The sequence below is a fragment of the Synchiropus splendidus genome, chromosome 17 (genome assembly GCF_027744825.2).
Source record: "Synchiropus splendidus isolate RoL2022-P1 chromosome 17, RoL_Sspl_1.0, whole genome shotgun sequence".
NCBI classification, from domain to species: Eukaryota; Metazoa; Chordata; class Actinopteri; order Syngnathiformes; family Callionymidae; genus Synchiropus; species Synchiropus splendidus.
This window is the reverse complement of record NC_071350.1, coordinates 19,426,982-19,444,261: the sequence shown is the minus strand read 5'-3', so window position 1 is coordinate 19,444,261 and position 17,280 is coordinate 19,426,982. Positions and strand designations below refer to the sequence as shown.

The window sequence follows — 17,280 nt, the reverse complement described above, 5'->3', positions numbered from 1 at the left end:
CTGTAAACAAGCTCAGCAGCCAGAGGGGATTTGTTCTCCTCGCCACTAACTTCCTGTTGCACAAGTCCTGAGCCCAAAACTCTGCCGGCACCAACAGGACTTGATTAATTTGTCAGAGTAATCAGACCTACTGACCCCCCGACTCAGACTTCTTAAAACCTCATCACATCTCGCTCGGTCCCGTCCGCGCTTCACCCAACTGCTTAATCTGACGGCGGTCAGTCGGAAGAGGCGGCAGCATGGAGCACATGTCCTCCCCGGTCCGGTTCCGAACCAACAGAAAAGGTAAGTCCACCTCACAACTGCACAAGGAACCTTTCTGGATCATTCGATCGAATAGGAATGAGACACTCTGCACCTGGTTTGTATTGCCAGCCCATTCACTGTGATTCTCTTGCCTGTATCATCATATTGTGTTGCATCATTTTGACTTCATCACGGTGATGTGTGTTTCTATTTGATTTTTTAGTTCATGTCCAACAGCAAACATGTATTAATACAAAGTAACTATTAAGCTTTTGGTGAATAATTCTCTGCAAATTAGCAGTGTTTATCAAAGCAGGTCAAATGTCCATGCGTTGACTTTATTTTCACTGTCTCTTGTTGCCGCTCCTCGGAAAAAGCCGGCACATTCCCAAACAAAGAGGTAGGAAACGTTATCTGTAGTTTTATAGTTAGTGTTTGTATCTTGTGTGTGAGTGTTAATCTGCAACCCCCACCCGGCAGGAGCATTATAAGCTGGATTAAAGCTGTGAAGCTCAGTGGGTAACAAGAGGTGACAGGTAGCAGGCCAGCCGGCAGCTCAGTGCCCCAACAAAAGAGCCGCCGCGGGGGAATTTGGCTAAAGTTTGGGCGGGTCTTCAAAAGGGGGGCTGCAACTGAGCTGAGCAGGGGGAACCTCCAAATGAGGACAGTGTCTTAGTGGCGCCCCTCCCTGAGCAGACAGATGGAAACGTTCCTCTATAATGGAATAAAGAGATCAGGGTTAATCGGTGAAGCAGAGTCCACTACAACAATCGTGACTGATGCTCCTCACAGACAAACATGTCAACAACTGTAGCAATCTCTGCGCCACCATTTTGCTTTTACTGGCCGCCACAGGAGGCGCTGAGCCAGGTCCCTCTACCGCAGACCCTTGCTGAAGTTTTGCCTTCTGGCTCAACTCACTCCGACGACCCACTCGCACGAAACAGAACCACGGTGGATCTTGAGGCTCTTGTGGTCCTTGCAGATCCACAAAGCTGTGTCCCATTTCTCACACTAACACTCTAGTTTTGTGCGTCACGTTTGAGTGTGGTGTGTCCCACTGGCCGTTCACCACTTGAAATGATCCCTTCAAACCCAGGGAGCTCTGGAGCTGGTGGGAATATGAAGCGTGGAGAGATTTCCAGGAGACTAAAGTACTTTATTAAGTACTTTATATAGCGGCTTCAGCTTTACCCATTTCTTCTCCGTTGGTTCACTCTCTGGGCCTCTCACCCAGAGTAGCTGGGAAAGCATCTTCTTCTTTAGTGCTTCCTTTAGGTAGCAAACCCATATAAAACTATATATATTGTTATAAACAACAACTTCAAAACAACTGTGTGACTCTCTTGTCCCAGCTGTCCAGTCTGTCCATCGAGGACCAGGAGGATGTCCAGCTTCCTTATGCCATGAGGGATCTGCCTCCGTACTCACCACCAGGGGGACCCCACCACACACGAACGCTCAGCCTAGAGTCCAAAAGATCTGGCACCACAACTAATGGGACCTCCAGCAGTCTTCCCGGGACCCCGCCACTGCTGCACCCGACCCCCTGCCACAGCACCAGCTCTGCCACCGCCCCCCACAGACCGATCCGCCCGGGTCTGGAATCGCTTTTCCAGCCGCTGAATTTACGCAGGCAGCTGGTTTCTCGCGGCTCGCTGGACTCTCCGCTCAGTCCGGCCTCACGTCCACGCAGCCCGTGGGGGCGATTTGACCCCTACGACTCGCCAGAGGTGATGCTGGTTTGTGGGAGGGAGTCGCATTGTGACGACATTTATTCTACATTGTTGAATGTTGAAGCATCAGCGACCAATGTTATGAGACATGTTGTGTCGAAAACATCATTAACAGGAAACATAAACACCAGTTTAGCAATTGAATTCAAAAATTCAAAAAGTACAATTCATTGCTCTCTGTTCTCTCTGCTCTCAGTTCCTGTTACCTTCATCCCAAAAGTTAACTGGAGTTTGTAAAAAGGTGAAAAAGGCACACATTTTTAAATCCCTGATTTTCAAAAAAAACAAAACAAAAAGACCCAGATCCAGTGGACTTACATTAGTGGAGTGTTTGAGGTGCATGTTCGCTTGGTTAACTATTTTATGATGATGGCCTTTGGCGTCATCTTTGTCTCTCCTCTCCACGAGTCCATATTAGGGATGAACCGATCGATCGGTCACCGATCATGATCAGTCGATATCATCATCGGTATCAGTGATGGGCAAAGGTCCTGGTCGGAGCATCCCTAGTCCAACTTTGTCTCCAAACTTCTCCACATGCTCCTCTGATACACTCATCTCTGGTCTTCGATCATATCACCAACATCTGGTCCAAAAGCATATGAGAACTAGAAACATTTGGCTTCCAAGGGTGAACTACTGAAATGAAGTCTTCAAGTAGGAAGCTTCAGTTTTCTGAAGTCCCACTCTCAAGTGAGGGGACAAAGAACATCAAACTGAGGTCACGAGTGTTCAACATGAGCGGTCGATATCTCTGAGGAAGCAGGTGAGCAGCTGACTTGTCCTCCACAGACTGAAGGACAGCCACAGTAACTTCACATGGAAAGGCTAGTGAGGGTGTCGCACTCCATTAGCTGTTCTCGCACAAAGCTAAAGTTAGCTCTGTCAAAACATCAAGCGCACATCAAAGACAGGACAGGTTGGGCGCCGAGCCTCGAGTTTGACAGGTTGGTCTCTCTATGCTGAGTTTTTGGGGCGTCTACAAACAATGCAAATCAAAGGCTTGCTGTCACCAACGGAGAGCATCTTTGACCACTGTTCGGTCGAAGAGCGATCATACTGCCTCAAACATTGGTGTGTGACTGAGCTGCTCCTCTCACCCTGCAGGACCACGACAAGGAGTACGTTGGCTTCGCCACGTTGCCGAACCAGGTTCATCGAAAAACAGTGAAAAAAGGTTTTACCTTCACACTGATGGTGGCAGGTGAGTCGAGCGACTGCTTGTTGTCTTTGTTGGTGCAACACACAATGACGCGTTTAGAGCAGCAGGAAGTGTCTGGTAGCATTATGATGGGTTGATCTTTTCTGTGGCTACAGGAGAGTCCGGTCTGGGCAAATCCACACTCATCAACAGCCTGTTCCTCACCGACCTCTACAGAGACCGAAAGGTTCCTAATGCAGAGGGTGAGTCAGCAAAGGCTGCGCTCTGGCTCAAGAGTGAAAAGTCTCAGATTGACGTTCCACTCTACTGTGAGCAGAACGGATCAATCAAACTCTGGGCATCGTGAAACACACAGTGAGCATCGAGGAAAAGGGGGTCAAACTGAGGCTTACCATCATTGACACGCCCGGGTTCGGAGACGCAGTCAACAACACCGAGAGGTGGGAGCATCCACTTCACGGGGAAAACACTCCAAACCTGATGGAATACAAGGTCATGTCACACACAAGCGTAAACCTTCACGTGCACTGATTCTGACCTCAGCTGGAGGCAGATCGAGGACTACATCGACCAGCAGTTCGAGCAGTACTTCAGAGACGAGAGCGGGCTGAACAGAAGGAACATCCAGGACAACAGAGTCCACTGCTGCCTCTACTTCATCTCGCCCTTCGGTCACGGGTACGTCCAAGCCTTTTAAGGCAGTTTCACTCTTAAAACTGTGAGTGTTGCCTGCTCGCAGCCTCCGACCGCTGGACGTCGAGTGTATGAGAACCCTGCACAACAAAGTCAACATCATACCAGTGTTGGCCAAAGCTGACAGTCTGACGCCCTCCGAGGTCTACAGGAAGAAGATGAAGGTGCGTGAGAGAGCTCACCAAACATTAGCTTCCAGCCTCGCGTCACCTCATTTAATGTCTTTCCTGACACAAGCTATATCCCCACATGAAGGAGATTTTATCTAATCTCATCTAGTTTAGGAGAAGTTCATCAGTTATTTATCATAAAAATTAGAGAGGTATGATCAGTTTCTGGATTCAAACCTTCCATGCAGTAACTAACTGGAGCTAAATCGGAAACTCATGGACTTCTACTTCAACTGTATCCTCTGATATTGGAGGAGGGATGTTTAATGCATCAGTCAAAAACAAAGCTGAAATGAATTGAATGGTTGTCATTAATAGAATGTATTATTGTACGTATTCCATCCGAAGGTTTCGCTTCTCTGTTGGGTGAGCAGGGTTTTAGGATGAGGAGGGGTTTGTGACGAGGAGGGTTTTAGGACGAGGAGGGTTTTAGGACGAGGAGGGTTTTAGGACGAGGAGGGTTTTAGAACTAGGAGGGTTTTGGGTCGAGGAGGGTTTGTGATGAGGAGGGTTTTGGGAGGAGGAGGGTTTTAGAACTAGGAGGGTTTTGGGAGGAGGCGGGTTTCAGAACTAGGAGGGTTTTGGGAGGAGGCGGATTTTAGAACTAGGAGGGTTTTGTGACGAGGAGGGTTTTAGAACTAGGAGGGTTTTGGGAGGAGGAGGGTTTTAGAACTAGGAGGGTTTTGGGAGGAGGAGGGTTTTAGAACTAGGAGGGTTTTGTGACGAGGAGGGTTTTAGAACTAGGAGGGTTTTGGGAGGAGGAGGGTTTTAGAACTAGGAGGGTTTTGGGAGGAGGCGGGTTTCAGAAGTAGGAGGGTTTTGTGACGAGGAGGGTTTTAGAACTAGGAGGGTTTTGGGAGGAGGCGGATTTTAGAACTAGGAGGGTTTTGGGTCGAGGAGGGTTTGTGATGAGGAGGGTTTTGGGAGGAGGAGGGTTTTAGAACTAGGAGGGTTTTGGGTCGAGGAGTTTTGTGATGAGGAGGGTTTTGGGTCGAGGAGTTTTGTGATGAGGAGGGTTTTGGGTCGAGGGCTTCATGGCGGGATCGAATGAGCTGCTCCTCATAATATTGAACTGCTCTCAACAACCGTGACGTGTCACATACCTGTCGTTCCTTTCGTCGAGCGGTCCAACGGTCCGCGTAACTCTTCAACAACAGCAAGTATGAAGCGTCTTTGTTTGAATGGAGGTTTCAAATCTTTCCTAAACAAAGTTGTGTTGCTGGAGTGGATGATTGACGGAAGAGAGCGCATGCGCGGTTACCAACGGCTCAGGTGCGTTCAATGACGCAAGGAAAAGTTACTTCTGTTTACATTGCCGATCCAGAGGAGAAGATCCGGTGTAAAGAGGTCAATAATCGAGCTAACCATATATATGCATTTATCACAAGGTCCTGTATTTCTGGACAGAAATTAGCTAACAAATTAGACTATCTACATTTCCAGTTTGTGTCAGTTCCATACACGTTTGTATTTTAATGTACTGCTTTTTGTCACCAAAAAAAGAGGCAGATGACTCCAATTTCCTCATCTAGATAAATGTGGTTGCTGATTCAAACACCTCCCTCTGCAGGTTACCTTTCCGTGTGTTTGATTTGATGCTCGTCTTGATCATGACTTCATTTGTCTTCAGATCAGAGAGGAGATCAAGAAGTTTGGGATCAGCATCTACCAGTTTCCCGAGTGTGATTCCGACGAGGACGAAGACTTCAAGAGTCAAGACCAGATGCTGAAGGTTCTCTGGGTGAAGGCCTGGTGAGTCCTGATGTGAACGGTTCAGTGACGGATCTGTGACTCACAGGACAGCCTTCCGTTCGCGGTCATCGGCAGCAACATTCAGGTGGAGAGTAAAGGCCGCAGGTTCCGAGGTCGTGTCTACCCCTGGGGAGTGGTTGAAGGTAGCACACGAGCGAGTCAAGATGAACCTGGTGAGGGCCTGGCCCCTGAACTTACTGCTGTTCCTGTCTTGTTGCTCAGTGGAGAGTCCAGCTCACTCGGACTTCCTGCTGCTGAGAGACATGCTGGTCAGGACGCACATGCAGGACCTGAAGGACGTGACCCGGGAGACTCACTACGAGAACTACCGAGCCCAGTGCATCCAGAACATGACCCGCCTGGTGGTGCAGGAGAGGAAGCGCAGGTACACGCTGGCCTCCTCAGGTGGACCCTTCACTTTTTAACCTCTGCGCTCTCAGTCTGCGGGACCGACAGCGAGAGGGCAGCGAGGACTTTCCTCTTCCTCTGGCCGTCATCGACACCGACAAGGAGAGACTCATCTACGAGAAGGATGAAGAGGTGGGACACTCATTCATTCACTCTCTACAGTAGGTTTGAGCATAGACGCCTTTCGTTTGTGGTCCCTTCAGCCACACCACGTCTGGCTGTGACAAACCTCATTTAGTCCATTTGGTCTTGATCCGTTTCTCAGTCTTGTGCCACATAGTGGCGGGAGGCCGTCACATTACAGGTCACGAAGCTATGAACATGTGAATTCTGCTAACCTTCAGGGTTTATGATGGTTATTGTATTGTATTTTGCGTTATAATGGCCCACTAACCACTTAACTACTTAAAGTATTCAATGGGAATGTAATTTTTTTTTGTCTGTGTGTGCGTGTGTGTGTGTGTGTGCAGCTGAGGAAGATGCAGGAGGTTCTGGAGAGGATCCAGGAGCAGATGCACAGCAGCCAGAGAGGAGGCTGCTGAGCCACATTTTGGTTTTCAATGACATTTTCTATCGTTTCTTTTTCTAACCTGTTCAACATCACTAAACGACTCCAACACCTCGCATGGACTTGTTTATGAATGACAGTGACTCGGAGGCAGAACTATGTTGTAAATGTTATAAGATTTATTAAGAATCTTTTATGTCATCAGCATAATTCTTCATCATTAATATTTTTTTTGTATTTGTTATCATCATCAACAGTGGACAGTTAGATGTAAAGGCAGCCCAAAGTGTGCAGGCCATATATAACTTAAAACTTTCTCCATAGGGAAAACATTATTTTCGTATTAATATATAATATCAATGTAGCATGAGGTCCAAGATCCTGCCCACGTTATACAGTATTGTACATGGTCCCGAAATCAAACGAACACCTTCTGAACGAAAGAGCGATCTACATGCAACTAAAATCAGAAACAAGCATTTGGAAAGTTTTCAGAGATACATACACTCCAGAACGTGCACACCATCACAAATGTACAAAGCTTCATACATACAAATATTACAAAATTCCATATCAGACAGTATTAGTTTATCATGAAAACAAAGTGTGGCGTCTCATTCTGACTGAAAAGAAAAAAAAGACAGTTGTCACTCATTCGCTTAGCCAAGGCTGTCACAGTGTCGAGGCTCCAGAGCACCTCATGCACAGGGCCACACCACAACCACACACAGCCATGCCACAGACACAGTAGGATGAACTAGACAAGAGAGGAGCCGCGTGACCAGCCAGGAGCGCCGCCGCAGATGTGCGCGAGGTCAAGAAACACGGGTGACGCCAACCTCCGCGTCCATGTTGTGAAAGAATGTCACAGATTACGATCAACTTCTGACTTCAAATCGTCCCCTCTCGGAGATGTCAGCGCTGATGAGGGCAAACCATGATACTCTGCCTTTATACACGCCATTTAAAAGAGCTCTTGTGGACATGGATCTTTCCGACTCAGACAGAAGTTCAACGGTGGTCAGCTGAAGCGAGAGCGACGCCCCCTGGTGGAGAGCCAGTGAAGCTGGTTTTCATCACGCACATCATTAGGATGTACTTTTTGTAAACACTTTTAAACGGAGCGCTGAATGAAGTTGTAAAAATCGGTTTCAAACATTTGTTCCTGATCACATCCTGCTCATTTGATTCGTCTAAGATGAGACCTTAAAAAAGTGAGGGGCCGCGGGGCCAGCAGGGGGCGCTGTTGCACCAGAGTGAAGCGGACGACCTGAAATAAGCCAGACTTCGAAGGTAAACTCTCCTCTGCAGGTTTTCTGGGACATCAACGTGTAGGAAGTGACTTGAGCTGAAGTTGCTGCTTTTGTATTCCACCAGCCAAGTTTGAGCTGCATCCGAGGATGGAGCCGTTGTTCTGTTTGAGTCCAGAAGAGAATAGGCTCGACCCACTTCAGAACGCAGCCAGTGAAAGCCGTTTGTTCAGCTATGTTTGTCCATCTGTTTTGTTTCTGTCTCCAGAACTCCAGCCTGCCTTGCTACCCTCCAACATCCTGGTGGTCCTTTACTTCTCTCCAGGCGTTTAAGTGCAGTGGAAGGGCTCCTGTGAGGATTATTTTGGAACCAACCTGTTCCTCTCTTTAAAGCCTCAGTGACATTTTCCAACAATAAAAGGACAAACGCTGCGTTGTCACGGCAACAGGTGGGAAATAAACATGATTGGATGACAAACGGATGATTTTATGATGAGTATAAACTGAGCTTATTGTGTTAGTGCTAAAGGTTCAAGTTCAAACAGGGTCATAGGTCACCCACTGGGTTTCCTTCCAGAATCCTGCGTGTGACTGGAGTGTGGCGTCCCTGTGGATGGATTCAGGCCAGTTTAAGGGTGTTGACGGGGTACATCGGGACCGTCACCATGGTGACCGGGTTAAGCACGGCTGCCTGACCGATGGGCTGAGGATGAGGGGCCAGCACGGCGGTGGGCTTCCCTCCGTGGCTGACCACGGCAGCGCTGCTGACCTGGCCCGCGGGAGTGTTCGCCTGAGGGTTGGCGTGGACGTGCGGCAGCGTGTGGTGGGCGAAGCTGTGGGCTATGTGACTCACCATGGTGGTCTGGGAGACGGACACACTCTGGGGGTAAAGGGTGGGCAGGTGGGGGGGAAGCTGAGCACCCAGGTGGGTCACCGGGTGGACGGTGATATGTCCGATGGGCTGCGCTGTGATAGTCTGGTGGGTCGGCGCCGCCGCTGCACTGGGCTGCGGTGTGGAAGAGGCGGGGCCAGGGGATGGAGCGATGTGGGTCAAATGTCTGAGGTTGGTCGGCAGCGCGTGACTGACAGCCTGAATGACGGAAGGATGAGAGACCGCCGCGTGGGCGATCACCGTGGGCTGCACCGTCATGGCTGACTGTGGAGGGGGCGGAGGCGGGGGCGGAGCAGGAGCGATGGCTGGAGGAGGAGGAGCGGGAGGAGCAGACGAGGGGGGAGTGGCCAAGACCCCCGGGAGAGGCAGCGACGTGTGCTGTATGGACAGGTGAGGGGTGAGCGGCGGCGGTGGGGCCTGGATGACGGCGGGAGGTGTTGGCTTGGGGGCAGGCGCGGCGGGCGCCGGAACCTCGTCATCGATATCCTGCTCAAAGTTGTCTTCTCCCTCTGCGACAGGAGAGGAGACGCGTCAGCGACACTTTCACAGACGGCGCCGGCTTCAGCGGCCGTACCTGAGGCGGTGGACGTGGACGCCTGGTCGTCCTCCGGCTGGATGGTCTGTCGCAGGACTCTGTCAATCTCCATCACGTCCATGCACTGGCTCAGCTCGTTCTTCAGCTCGGCAAGCCGCTGCTGGGTTGCGATCTTCTCCCGGGCCAAGCGCTCCATCTCGTGCTCGTACTCCTTCTCCTTACGCTTCAGAGTCTGGAAAGAGACGAGGAGTTCAGAGTCATCAAACCGAAAAACCTGCACCAGTCATCCCATCACTTCACTGCAGGAGGCTGCTTTAAGAGAGTCTGGGTCGGGCTCAGAACGAAGCCGGAGCAGTGAGTGAGACCACCCGGCTGCTCAGTCCTACCACCCCCGCCGACATGAAAAAAAAGCTGGACGGATCAAAGTGCAGAGAAGCTGATGTGCAGGAGTGAGAGTTTGTCGCTGTACGTTCAGTTCATCGTTTCTGTTTCTTTCTGAGTTGTTACCATCATCTGAAGTCAAGGAGCCAGTTGAGTTTCCACATTGTTTAACACTTCTACCGCCATAAAATCAAAGTAAACACGAGTATATATTTGTAGTCGTGAAGGAGTTAATGAGTTCAGCAGAAACTGTAAATGCTGCCTTGGAAATGACAACTTCCTACATTCACTACCTCTTTTTCACAGAAAAACAGGGACATTAAACTTGAAAAAACATGCCGTGGTTACGTTTTGGTTTTTCTCCCCTTTCGTAGGTGTTGTGTGAAAGAACGAGGTCACGATGGGAGTCACGCCAACACGTTTGACATTCCTCAGACAGTTTCCACGTCACCAGACTAAAGCATTACCGTCAGGTTCCACGGCATGAAACCATTTTCACACGCCGCACCTGGAATACGCATCAGACTGAAACAGAAAGAGACTCTGCAGCGGCTGACCCAGATTCTGAGTGGCTAAGGACATTATGGGAGATTAGTGAGGTGCAGGAGGCGCTGGAGAGACGCATGTTGCGGCCAGGAACAAGGGGCCAACAAAGCGCTAAGATGAGGACGGTAAAAGATCCTTCCCACTTGTGCCACATGTAAGGATCAGAAAGGCATGAGGGACGGATTACACCGACAGGAAGCTCAGTTCAGCAAGCAAAGCTGTTCACTCAGCACACACGTGACCTCGCCACACGCTTCCCTGACCTCCCCCCCTCCCTCACAAGAAGGTGGTCAGTCGTGCAACACCATTCCTGACCTTCCCAGAAAACACACTTCCCACTCCCAACAGGAAGTTTGCGCCACAGAGCATGTGACTCTTGACCAGGCCCACGCCCACCATATATCGCTGACTCATCGCTGGCTCTCCTACCGACTGGGAGCAGACGTGGAACAACGCATACAAGCTACCTGTGTGTGCGTGTGCTGCATGGAAAGCGAGAGCCTGGACACCATTGGCCCGGCAGCACATCACCACGGACACAGCTGCCACCCATCCGCGTTTCCATGGCAACCGTTCCGGCCAGGATTGGGTTACCGGAGCGGCGGTTTGTCAGCAGGACTCCCACTGCAGCGGAGGGTAATTACATTTGTGGTTGTTAGTGAGTCGGTGCTCCCCCCGCCGTGTACAAACGAGCGACAGTGTCCCGACACAGCCTCGCGTTGCCATGGTGACGGCGCGAAGAGACGGATGAAGGTTAACACGTTGTGGAAGCAGCTCTCTCCAGCTCTAATGGCTGCTACTCAACAACAGGGGCTGCTCTGTGTGTGGCGAGGAGGAGCAGCGCTGCAGTGACATCAGCGGGCCGCTGCTGGCCATGTGCTCATCTCTCACATGGCTCAGGCGGCGGGAGCCAGCCAGCACGAGGGGAGGGAGCAATCAAACCTTCTGACTATCACAAGGACAAAGAGGGTCCCAACAACTGCCAGGACAACAGGTAGAAGAGAGACGCTTGGCACGGCGTCGCCAGGTCACTGGCCTCACACACTGGCCAGCAGCCAGTCAGACACTCAAACATTCCACGCGTCTTCATCTGAAGACTTGACTTCAGCGCGTCAGCGCAGCCGTCAGGCCCCTGGAGGAAGCGCATCAGAGCCAAGCTGCGCTTCCGCACAACACACGTGCCTCCCGCAACACTCCGCTCAGATTCCAACCGTTTCATTAGCAACTTCAAGTTTCCACTGGGAAATATCACCCGCTCTCATCCTGTTGTTATTAAAAAAACAGCAGCATCAATACAGAGTTATTGGCAGACTGCTGAGTCATGGTTACCTTGGGGAGTCACAAGCAACTCCCCCGCACCCACAGTCTGACGGCACAACAGAGCCAGCATTGTGCCTTAATCCCAGAGCTCCGGAGGAACAAATCAGAGCGTACCTGAATGTAGCGCAGGGCGCTGCGGAGGACGCTGAGGTTGGAGGTTTTCTTCTCGTCCACGTTGGGAACGTTCTTCTTTAGTGTCTCGAAACATTCTTTGAGGTGCGCTCGCCTAGAAGGACCACAGAAGACAGCGGTGAAAACCAGCACGCAGATACTGAAGCACGGTGATGGGCGTGAGGACATCAGGGAAGTAGCACAGCTTCACGCCTCCACTGTTTGCTGCTGACGCCATCCAGAAAACCATGAAGATGCAAGCACTCCTCAGGTGTTTTACTGTTCCTGGAGCTCAGTTGCAATAAGTAGCGTACACCACTCCAGCGTGAGCCCACCAGGAGACACGGTTTTAACTTGCTCTTCTCCAGGTAGACACTGTAACCCGGACTGAGATGATGAAACCACGAGGCATCAAGAGACTGACCTGTGCTTTTCCAGTATGTTGTGCACCTCTCTGGTCCCAGCTCTGTGAATACATGAAAGTCATTGTCAACCTGATTTGTCCAGAAGGAACTTGAGAAGTACTTGCACAGTAACTGACCCTCCTGGTCTCCTCTTCCCTTCCATGGTCCTCATGTCCTCCATCAGCACGCCGTTGGGCCGTGGCTGAGACGCGGGTGGAGCCTGATGAGGGGCCAGTGCGTGATGAGAGCCAGAACCGTTGGTGGTGATGGAGGCCGAGTACTTAATCTCAATCTGAGTCTGTGACTGGCTGGTTTTTAATCCAACCACTGGGGGGCTGCTTTCTAACTTGATGTCGGGGCCACACAGCAGGGGGTGCGAGGCCGGGGGCTGGTGCTGAAGCTGAGGGGGCGAAGCGTTCTTGGCCGGCGGGGAACTTTTGAGGGCCGTGGCCGCCGCAGCGATCTGCGTGGTGAGAGGAAGAGGAGGAACTGAGGGGGTCGCGGTGACCACGGGGACCATGGGGATGACGGCGATGGGAACCTGAGGAGGTGGGAGTGAGGGAGGGGGCGGGGCTAGGAGGGGGCGGGGAAGCTTGTGGTCAGAATCCTCGCCGCGGTCGACTTTGATTGGAGGCGACGACAAGGTCACAAGCTCTGTGATTCTGGACTCTGGACATTTGATGAACGTCTTCTTGAGGTCCTCTTCTTCTGCGGGTGACAAAGAGGAAGTCAGGACGAGCGGACAGAAGACGGACAGGCAGTGCAAGTGTTTCTGCTTTGTGTTCATTCAACACCAAACTGTGCTGAAGGTGATGAACAGAACAGTCTGCCCTTTGAATCAGAGCTTGGATTATTGCAGCAGTTTGTTAGAAAACCCCAACAAAGACTGACACTTGGTGGACTCGACATGACTGGGACGTCAAGGGCTTCCTTGTGTTCATTCATCCTCTGATGAATCTCACCCAATCTTTTAAGCCGCCATCAAGCCAAGTATGGCAAGTATACCACCACATTGGTTCCATTACTCCTGGAGGCGCAGGCTGACACTTGAGTGGGTCAATTGCTTGGCTATCTTTGTGACCTGCAATCTTCTCATTGCAGTAAACATGAATGACGTCCTTCAGCAGCCATCAACACCCACGTGCCTCTCTTTTATTGAAGCACAAGAATCATCCACGAACAGATGACCGTCTCTTTGGTCTGGCCCTCAGGGTCACGCCTCCGTCCTGGCTGGAGCTCAGTCACCACCAACTAGCAACTAGCATTACCATCACATAAGGGGAATTTGATGAAAAGGAAAAGCTTATTCACGCTGCTGTTTGCCGTCATAATTTATAATGAAATGACACTGGACACATGACTGGCTCTTCACCATTCAGCTCCATGACGGGGGCGCTCAGGTTCGTCAGGTATCACCACCACAGATGAGCTTTTCTCACCCAGCGGGGCTTGTCTGAACATTGTGTCCCAAAGTGGGGAGGAAGCTCGGGGACCATGTTCAGGATGAGCGAGACAATGAGGCACGTGGGCGCATGAGAGCGTCAGCACCTGTGGTCGTACTGCAACCATGGCCAAGTCCTGCAGCCGGACGCTAAAGCACCGTCACAGGCTCCCAGACTCCGGCAGCACGAGCAGGTCCTCCCACGCAGTCCGCGGCTGCTCCCACGCTCATTCGCTCACCGATTTAGTGAGTGTGTATTTCATAACGTGGGCAGACTCATGGAAATGTGGAAAGCCCTCGGTTGCCATGGAAACAGCTGCAGTAGGTACAGAAGATCCCAGGGATTCCTCAAATCTGCCTGACGCCGACAGACAGCCCAGACGTCATCGCACAGAACCCAAGAGACACACATGATGTTCTCAGCAGCTGGACCATCAGAGGAAGCGCGGGGGGCGGAGATCTCGACACAAAAACTGAAGTGACAAGGCCAGTTTACAGTGCATCAGCTCAGACTCAATTTCATGGCTGTAAAAGACAGGAACATCTGAAACCAGACCAGGTTAGTTTCCTGCGAAACAACACTCCAAATCATGAAAATCTCCCAGGAAGCTAGTTTAGCTAGCAACCTTTGCTGCGCTCTATTGACTCCACACAGTCATTCTATCAGAGTATTTCATTGAAGAGTAAATACCAGTGTAGCTGGTGCAGTTGTGATGCCAACTCCTGAGGTGAGACTTCCCGGTGACATGAGGAGACAGGCTTGGCCAGGACAGTGTGTCAGAGAAGTTGACTCATGCTGAATGTATCTCTCATGATATTTACGCAATAGATGACTCCTAGCTCTTGTCCCTCTGATCTACTCATGTCTGATGTGGTCCTTTCCAGCCACTCCCACTGACAGCTCTGGGAGTGGGAGTGCTGCACTCTCTTCCTCAGCTCCCTCCATCTCTGTCCTTCGCTCACTCCAAACCAGACCAGGGCAACTCGGTCCTTAAGAGGCCAGGGAGGTTGAGGTTTTGCTCCAACTGAGCAACACACACTTTAACCAATGAGGTTTCAGGTGAAACACGCAGCACCAGATTAAGATCACCTGACTGGTGAAAAGGTGTCAGCGAACACCTGCACCCACAGCAGCCATTTGTGGAATGAAAGCTCCAAATACTTGAACTGTTGAACTGACCTGGTCCTCGGGCACAACCACGCGTCTAAGTGCAAGGCACGCCGTCCACATGGGAGTGCGTTTGGAGAAGTGTAACACTGTGGTCGCCATCTGACTCCCACCTCAAGTAACCAGTTTGCAACACTGTTATCTTGGAATCCGACTGGTGTTATGTAAACTAGACCTGCTGCTCTTCATGGATTGTGAACTTCACATTGAACCGCAGCAAAGGTCCCGAGTGGCCGGGTCATGACCATCACAAAGGAAGTGGGTTGACATCCTGATGACACTTGGATCACATTTGCCAGGGCCTGCGGTATGAAAGGTCAAACTCCAGAGATAAGACGGGACACATATCTACTTAAAAGCTTTAGCCCAACTGATATCTGGCCTCTCCGAGCTTCCAGTCCAGGATTTGCTCCATGCTCCAGATTGCCGGCTGCACGCAAGTCCATTACATAACTGTGGCAGGGGCAGGGGGCGCGGGTGAACACACTTTGCCCCCCTTTCTCTGACCTGCACTTTTCAGTAGACTGAACAGGACGGGCGGGGCGGGGCGAAGCGTGTGCGCGCGTGTTTGTGTGAGTGTACGCGGCTGAAGGGGGCGTTGCACGTGGTGGTTGTAGGCGTGGCCAAGCATGCGGTGGGACTGGAGCGCGGGGGGAGGGGCAGCATTGTGTGACACGTCATCAGTGTGGGAACACAAACACACGCACTAATCACCCGCTTCTGCTACAAAGTGTGCGAGTAAAGCACTCGGTCGCGCGGCGATGAGCCGAGGCTCGGCGCCGTCTCCCGGCTGACGCCGTCACGAGTCGCGCTCGGACCGGGGAAGAGTGCGCGAGGTCCCGCCCCGGTGTGTCATCAGATGTCAGGGTATTATGTAAAGAGCAGCCGCTGCTCGCCACCGCCCTGCCGGTGCTCGACGGACAAAAGTGGGGCAGATCTATTGTGATCGCGCTCTTTTATAACAGCGATCCCTCCACTCCACGCGCACCGCACTGCACTCGACACACTTGTGAACGAGTTGTGGAGGGAAAGTTTGTGCGGTATTTTCAATGTAAACCTGGAAGCAGAAGCTATTGGTGGGTGACATGCACACGCAGAGCGTGCGGCCAACTTTCGACATGGAGAGGCAGAGCGAAGGATGTGGGGCTGCATGACAGCTGAGAGGCGCAGACGCCCGGACAAGTTGACGCGGTTCTGTAGCAACAGTTAGGACTCGGTGTCCACTCACCACGTGAGACCTGCTGCTGCTGCTGGGCTTGCCATTCCAGGTACCTGGCCGCCTCAAGGAGGGTGTCGATGCTCATGGTAGGTGAGCCCAGAAGACCGGCGCCCGGTGGCCCGGGACACGGAGCGCGCACAAACACCGAGGGGTTAAAACAAAAAAAGCCCGAATGTCCTCCGGGGTGGCGCCGGGGGCTCGGTTCGCCGAGCTCGTCTGACCGCCGCAGGTGTGGTCAAGCTAGACGGGCGGTCTCGGTCCGGCCGATGTGGAGGGAGATCCTCGCCAACGTAAAAAAACAGCCGTGCAACAAGATGGCGATGCGAGCACAGGAATACACACAACAAGGCGAGTGGTGTTCTCGTCTGGACCCGCCCCTCCCGGATTCCTGCCCCGCCCAGTTACTACGACCGGCAAAAGAACTGGAACGAACTCTCACGTACCAGTCGGCGTTTTACGACCCTAATCCTCGGCACTGCACCGTACCATGTTACTTAGTTCCAACACGAATAATCCTAAAAAACCTATTTCTGTGTTTGACGGAAATGTGCGTATAAATAGCTAATTTACCAACAAAATTAAAGTTCATTCCGTGATACCAGCATCCATGTTTTAGTTTAGACACAAGAACCGCAGCGCACGGAGCTCGAGCTGAGCGCAGAGAGCCAATCAGCGCTCAGAACAACAAGGCATGGTGCTGGTCCACATGGGCACCCGCCCGGCCCGAGCGCGAGACATTTGCATGGCGAGAGCGTGACTGGCCACCCTGCTGTCTCGAGATCCGAGCTGTCACTCAACACAGCAGGGCGGGGCTTACCTATATCTTGGCCACATTCACGGTAGTACTGTACGTGGAGGGAACTTCTCACGGTCCCTGGGCAGTGTGGGATCCGCTTGGTGTTTACGGTTCGATGACTCTCAGCCACCTGACATGCTAGTTTGACACGCTAATGTGTCCGTGAACGCATCATTCCTCTGCGTTGAGGGGGCAGCGGTGGGAGAAAAGAGGCCTGGAATCTTCCACCCGCTGGAGCCACTAATCCAGGAGCAGGCAGACCGACAAGAAGTGAAGTATTGGAGAAAACAATGTACTGAGAAAAAAGTCAATAAATATGATATGGATAAGAGGATCTATTTTTACAGTAAAGAAGCAAATCATGACACGTTATTACAAAATAATGTTATTTTTCTCCTTTGTTTTGGTGGCAAATGCACAAAAGATCAGTGAAAGCCATTGTGATAACATGATGCACTTCATGCATGAAATGGCTGGGAAAATAACAGAAGAAAAGACTTGGCAGGGGCCACATGAATGCAGGCCAAGGGCCACACTTCACC

The 17,280-nt window shown here is 51.5% G+C and overlaps 2 protein-coding genes across 2 annotated transcripts; one reads left to right on the top strand and one right to left on the bottom strand.

The window, feature by feature from the left end:
• Window positions 1-84: 84 nt before the first annotated feature.
• Window positions 85-8,682, top strand: LOC128748986 (septin-5-like). Its single transcript, XM_053848145.1, has 13 exons — window positions 85-285; window positions 624-646; window positions 1,602-1,979; window positions 3,090-3,186; window positions 3,300-3,386; window positions 3,461-3,584; window positions 3,688-3,822; window positions 3,884-4,001; window positions 5,638-5,739; window positions 5,806-5,902; window positions 5,982-6,144; window positions 6,200-6,299; window positions 6,638-8,682. Exons 1-13 carry the CDS (start codon window positions 240-242, stop codon window positions 6,707-6,709), a joined length of 1,542 nt encoding a protein of 513 aa, XP_053704120.1. The 5' UTR covers window positions 85-239; the 3' UTR covers window positions 6,710-8,682.
• On the bottom strand, window positions 6,799-16,281 carry mntb (MAX network transcriptional repressor b). Its single transcript, XM_053848144.1, has 6 exons — window positions 15,952-16,281; window positions 12,252-12,822; window positions 12,135-12,176; window positions 11,714-11,825; window positions 9,392-9,584; window positions 6,799-9,326 (listed from the first exon to the last, which is right to left on the bottom strand). Exons 1-6 carry the CDS (start codon window positions 16,025-16,027, stop codon window positions 8,545-8,547), a joined length of 1,776 nt encoding a protein of 591 aa, XP_053704119.1. The 5' UTR covers window positions 16,028-16,281; the 3' UTR covers window positions 6,799-8,544.
• Between the last annotated feature and the right edge of the window lie 999 nt (window positions 16,282-17,280).

Excerpts from the sequence above, each read along its gene's own strand:
- mntb (XM_053848144.1), bottom strand. The coding sequence starts at position 16,027 with ATGAGCATCGACACCCTCCTTGAGGCGGCCAGGTACCTGGAATGGCAA. Across the intron at positions 12,823-15,951 it reads GCAGCAGCAGGTCTCACGTG|AAGAAGAGGACCTCAAGAAG; the intron begins GTGAGTGGACAC and ends TGTCACCCGCAG. Across the intron at positions 9,585-11,713 it reads GCGCCCTGCGCTACATTCAG|ACTCTGAAGCGTAAGGAGAA; the intron begins GTACGCTCTGAT and ends GTCTCTTTCCAG.
- LOC128748986 (XM_053848145.1), top strand. The coding sequence starts at position 240 with ATGGAGCACATGTCCTCCCCGGTCCGGTTCCGAACCAACAGAAAAG. Across the intron at positions 3,823-3,883 it reads ATCTCGCCCTTCGGTCACGG|CCTCCGACCGCTGGACGTCG; the intron begins GTACGTCCAAGC and ends GCCTGCTCGCAG. Across the intron at positions 6,145-6,199 it reads GTGCAGGAGAGGAAGCGCAG|TCTGCGGGACCGACAGCGAG; the intron begins GTACACGCTGGC and ends CTGCGCTCTCAG.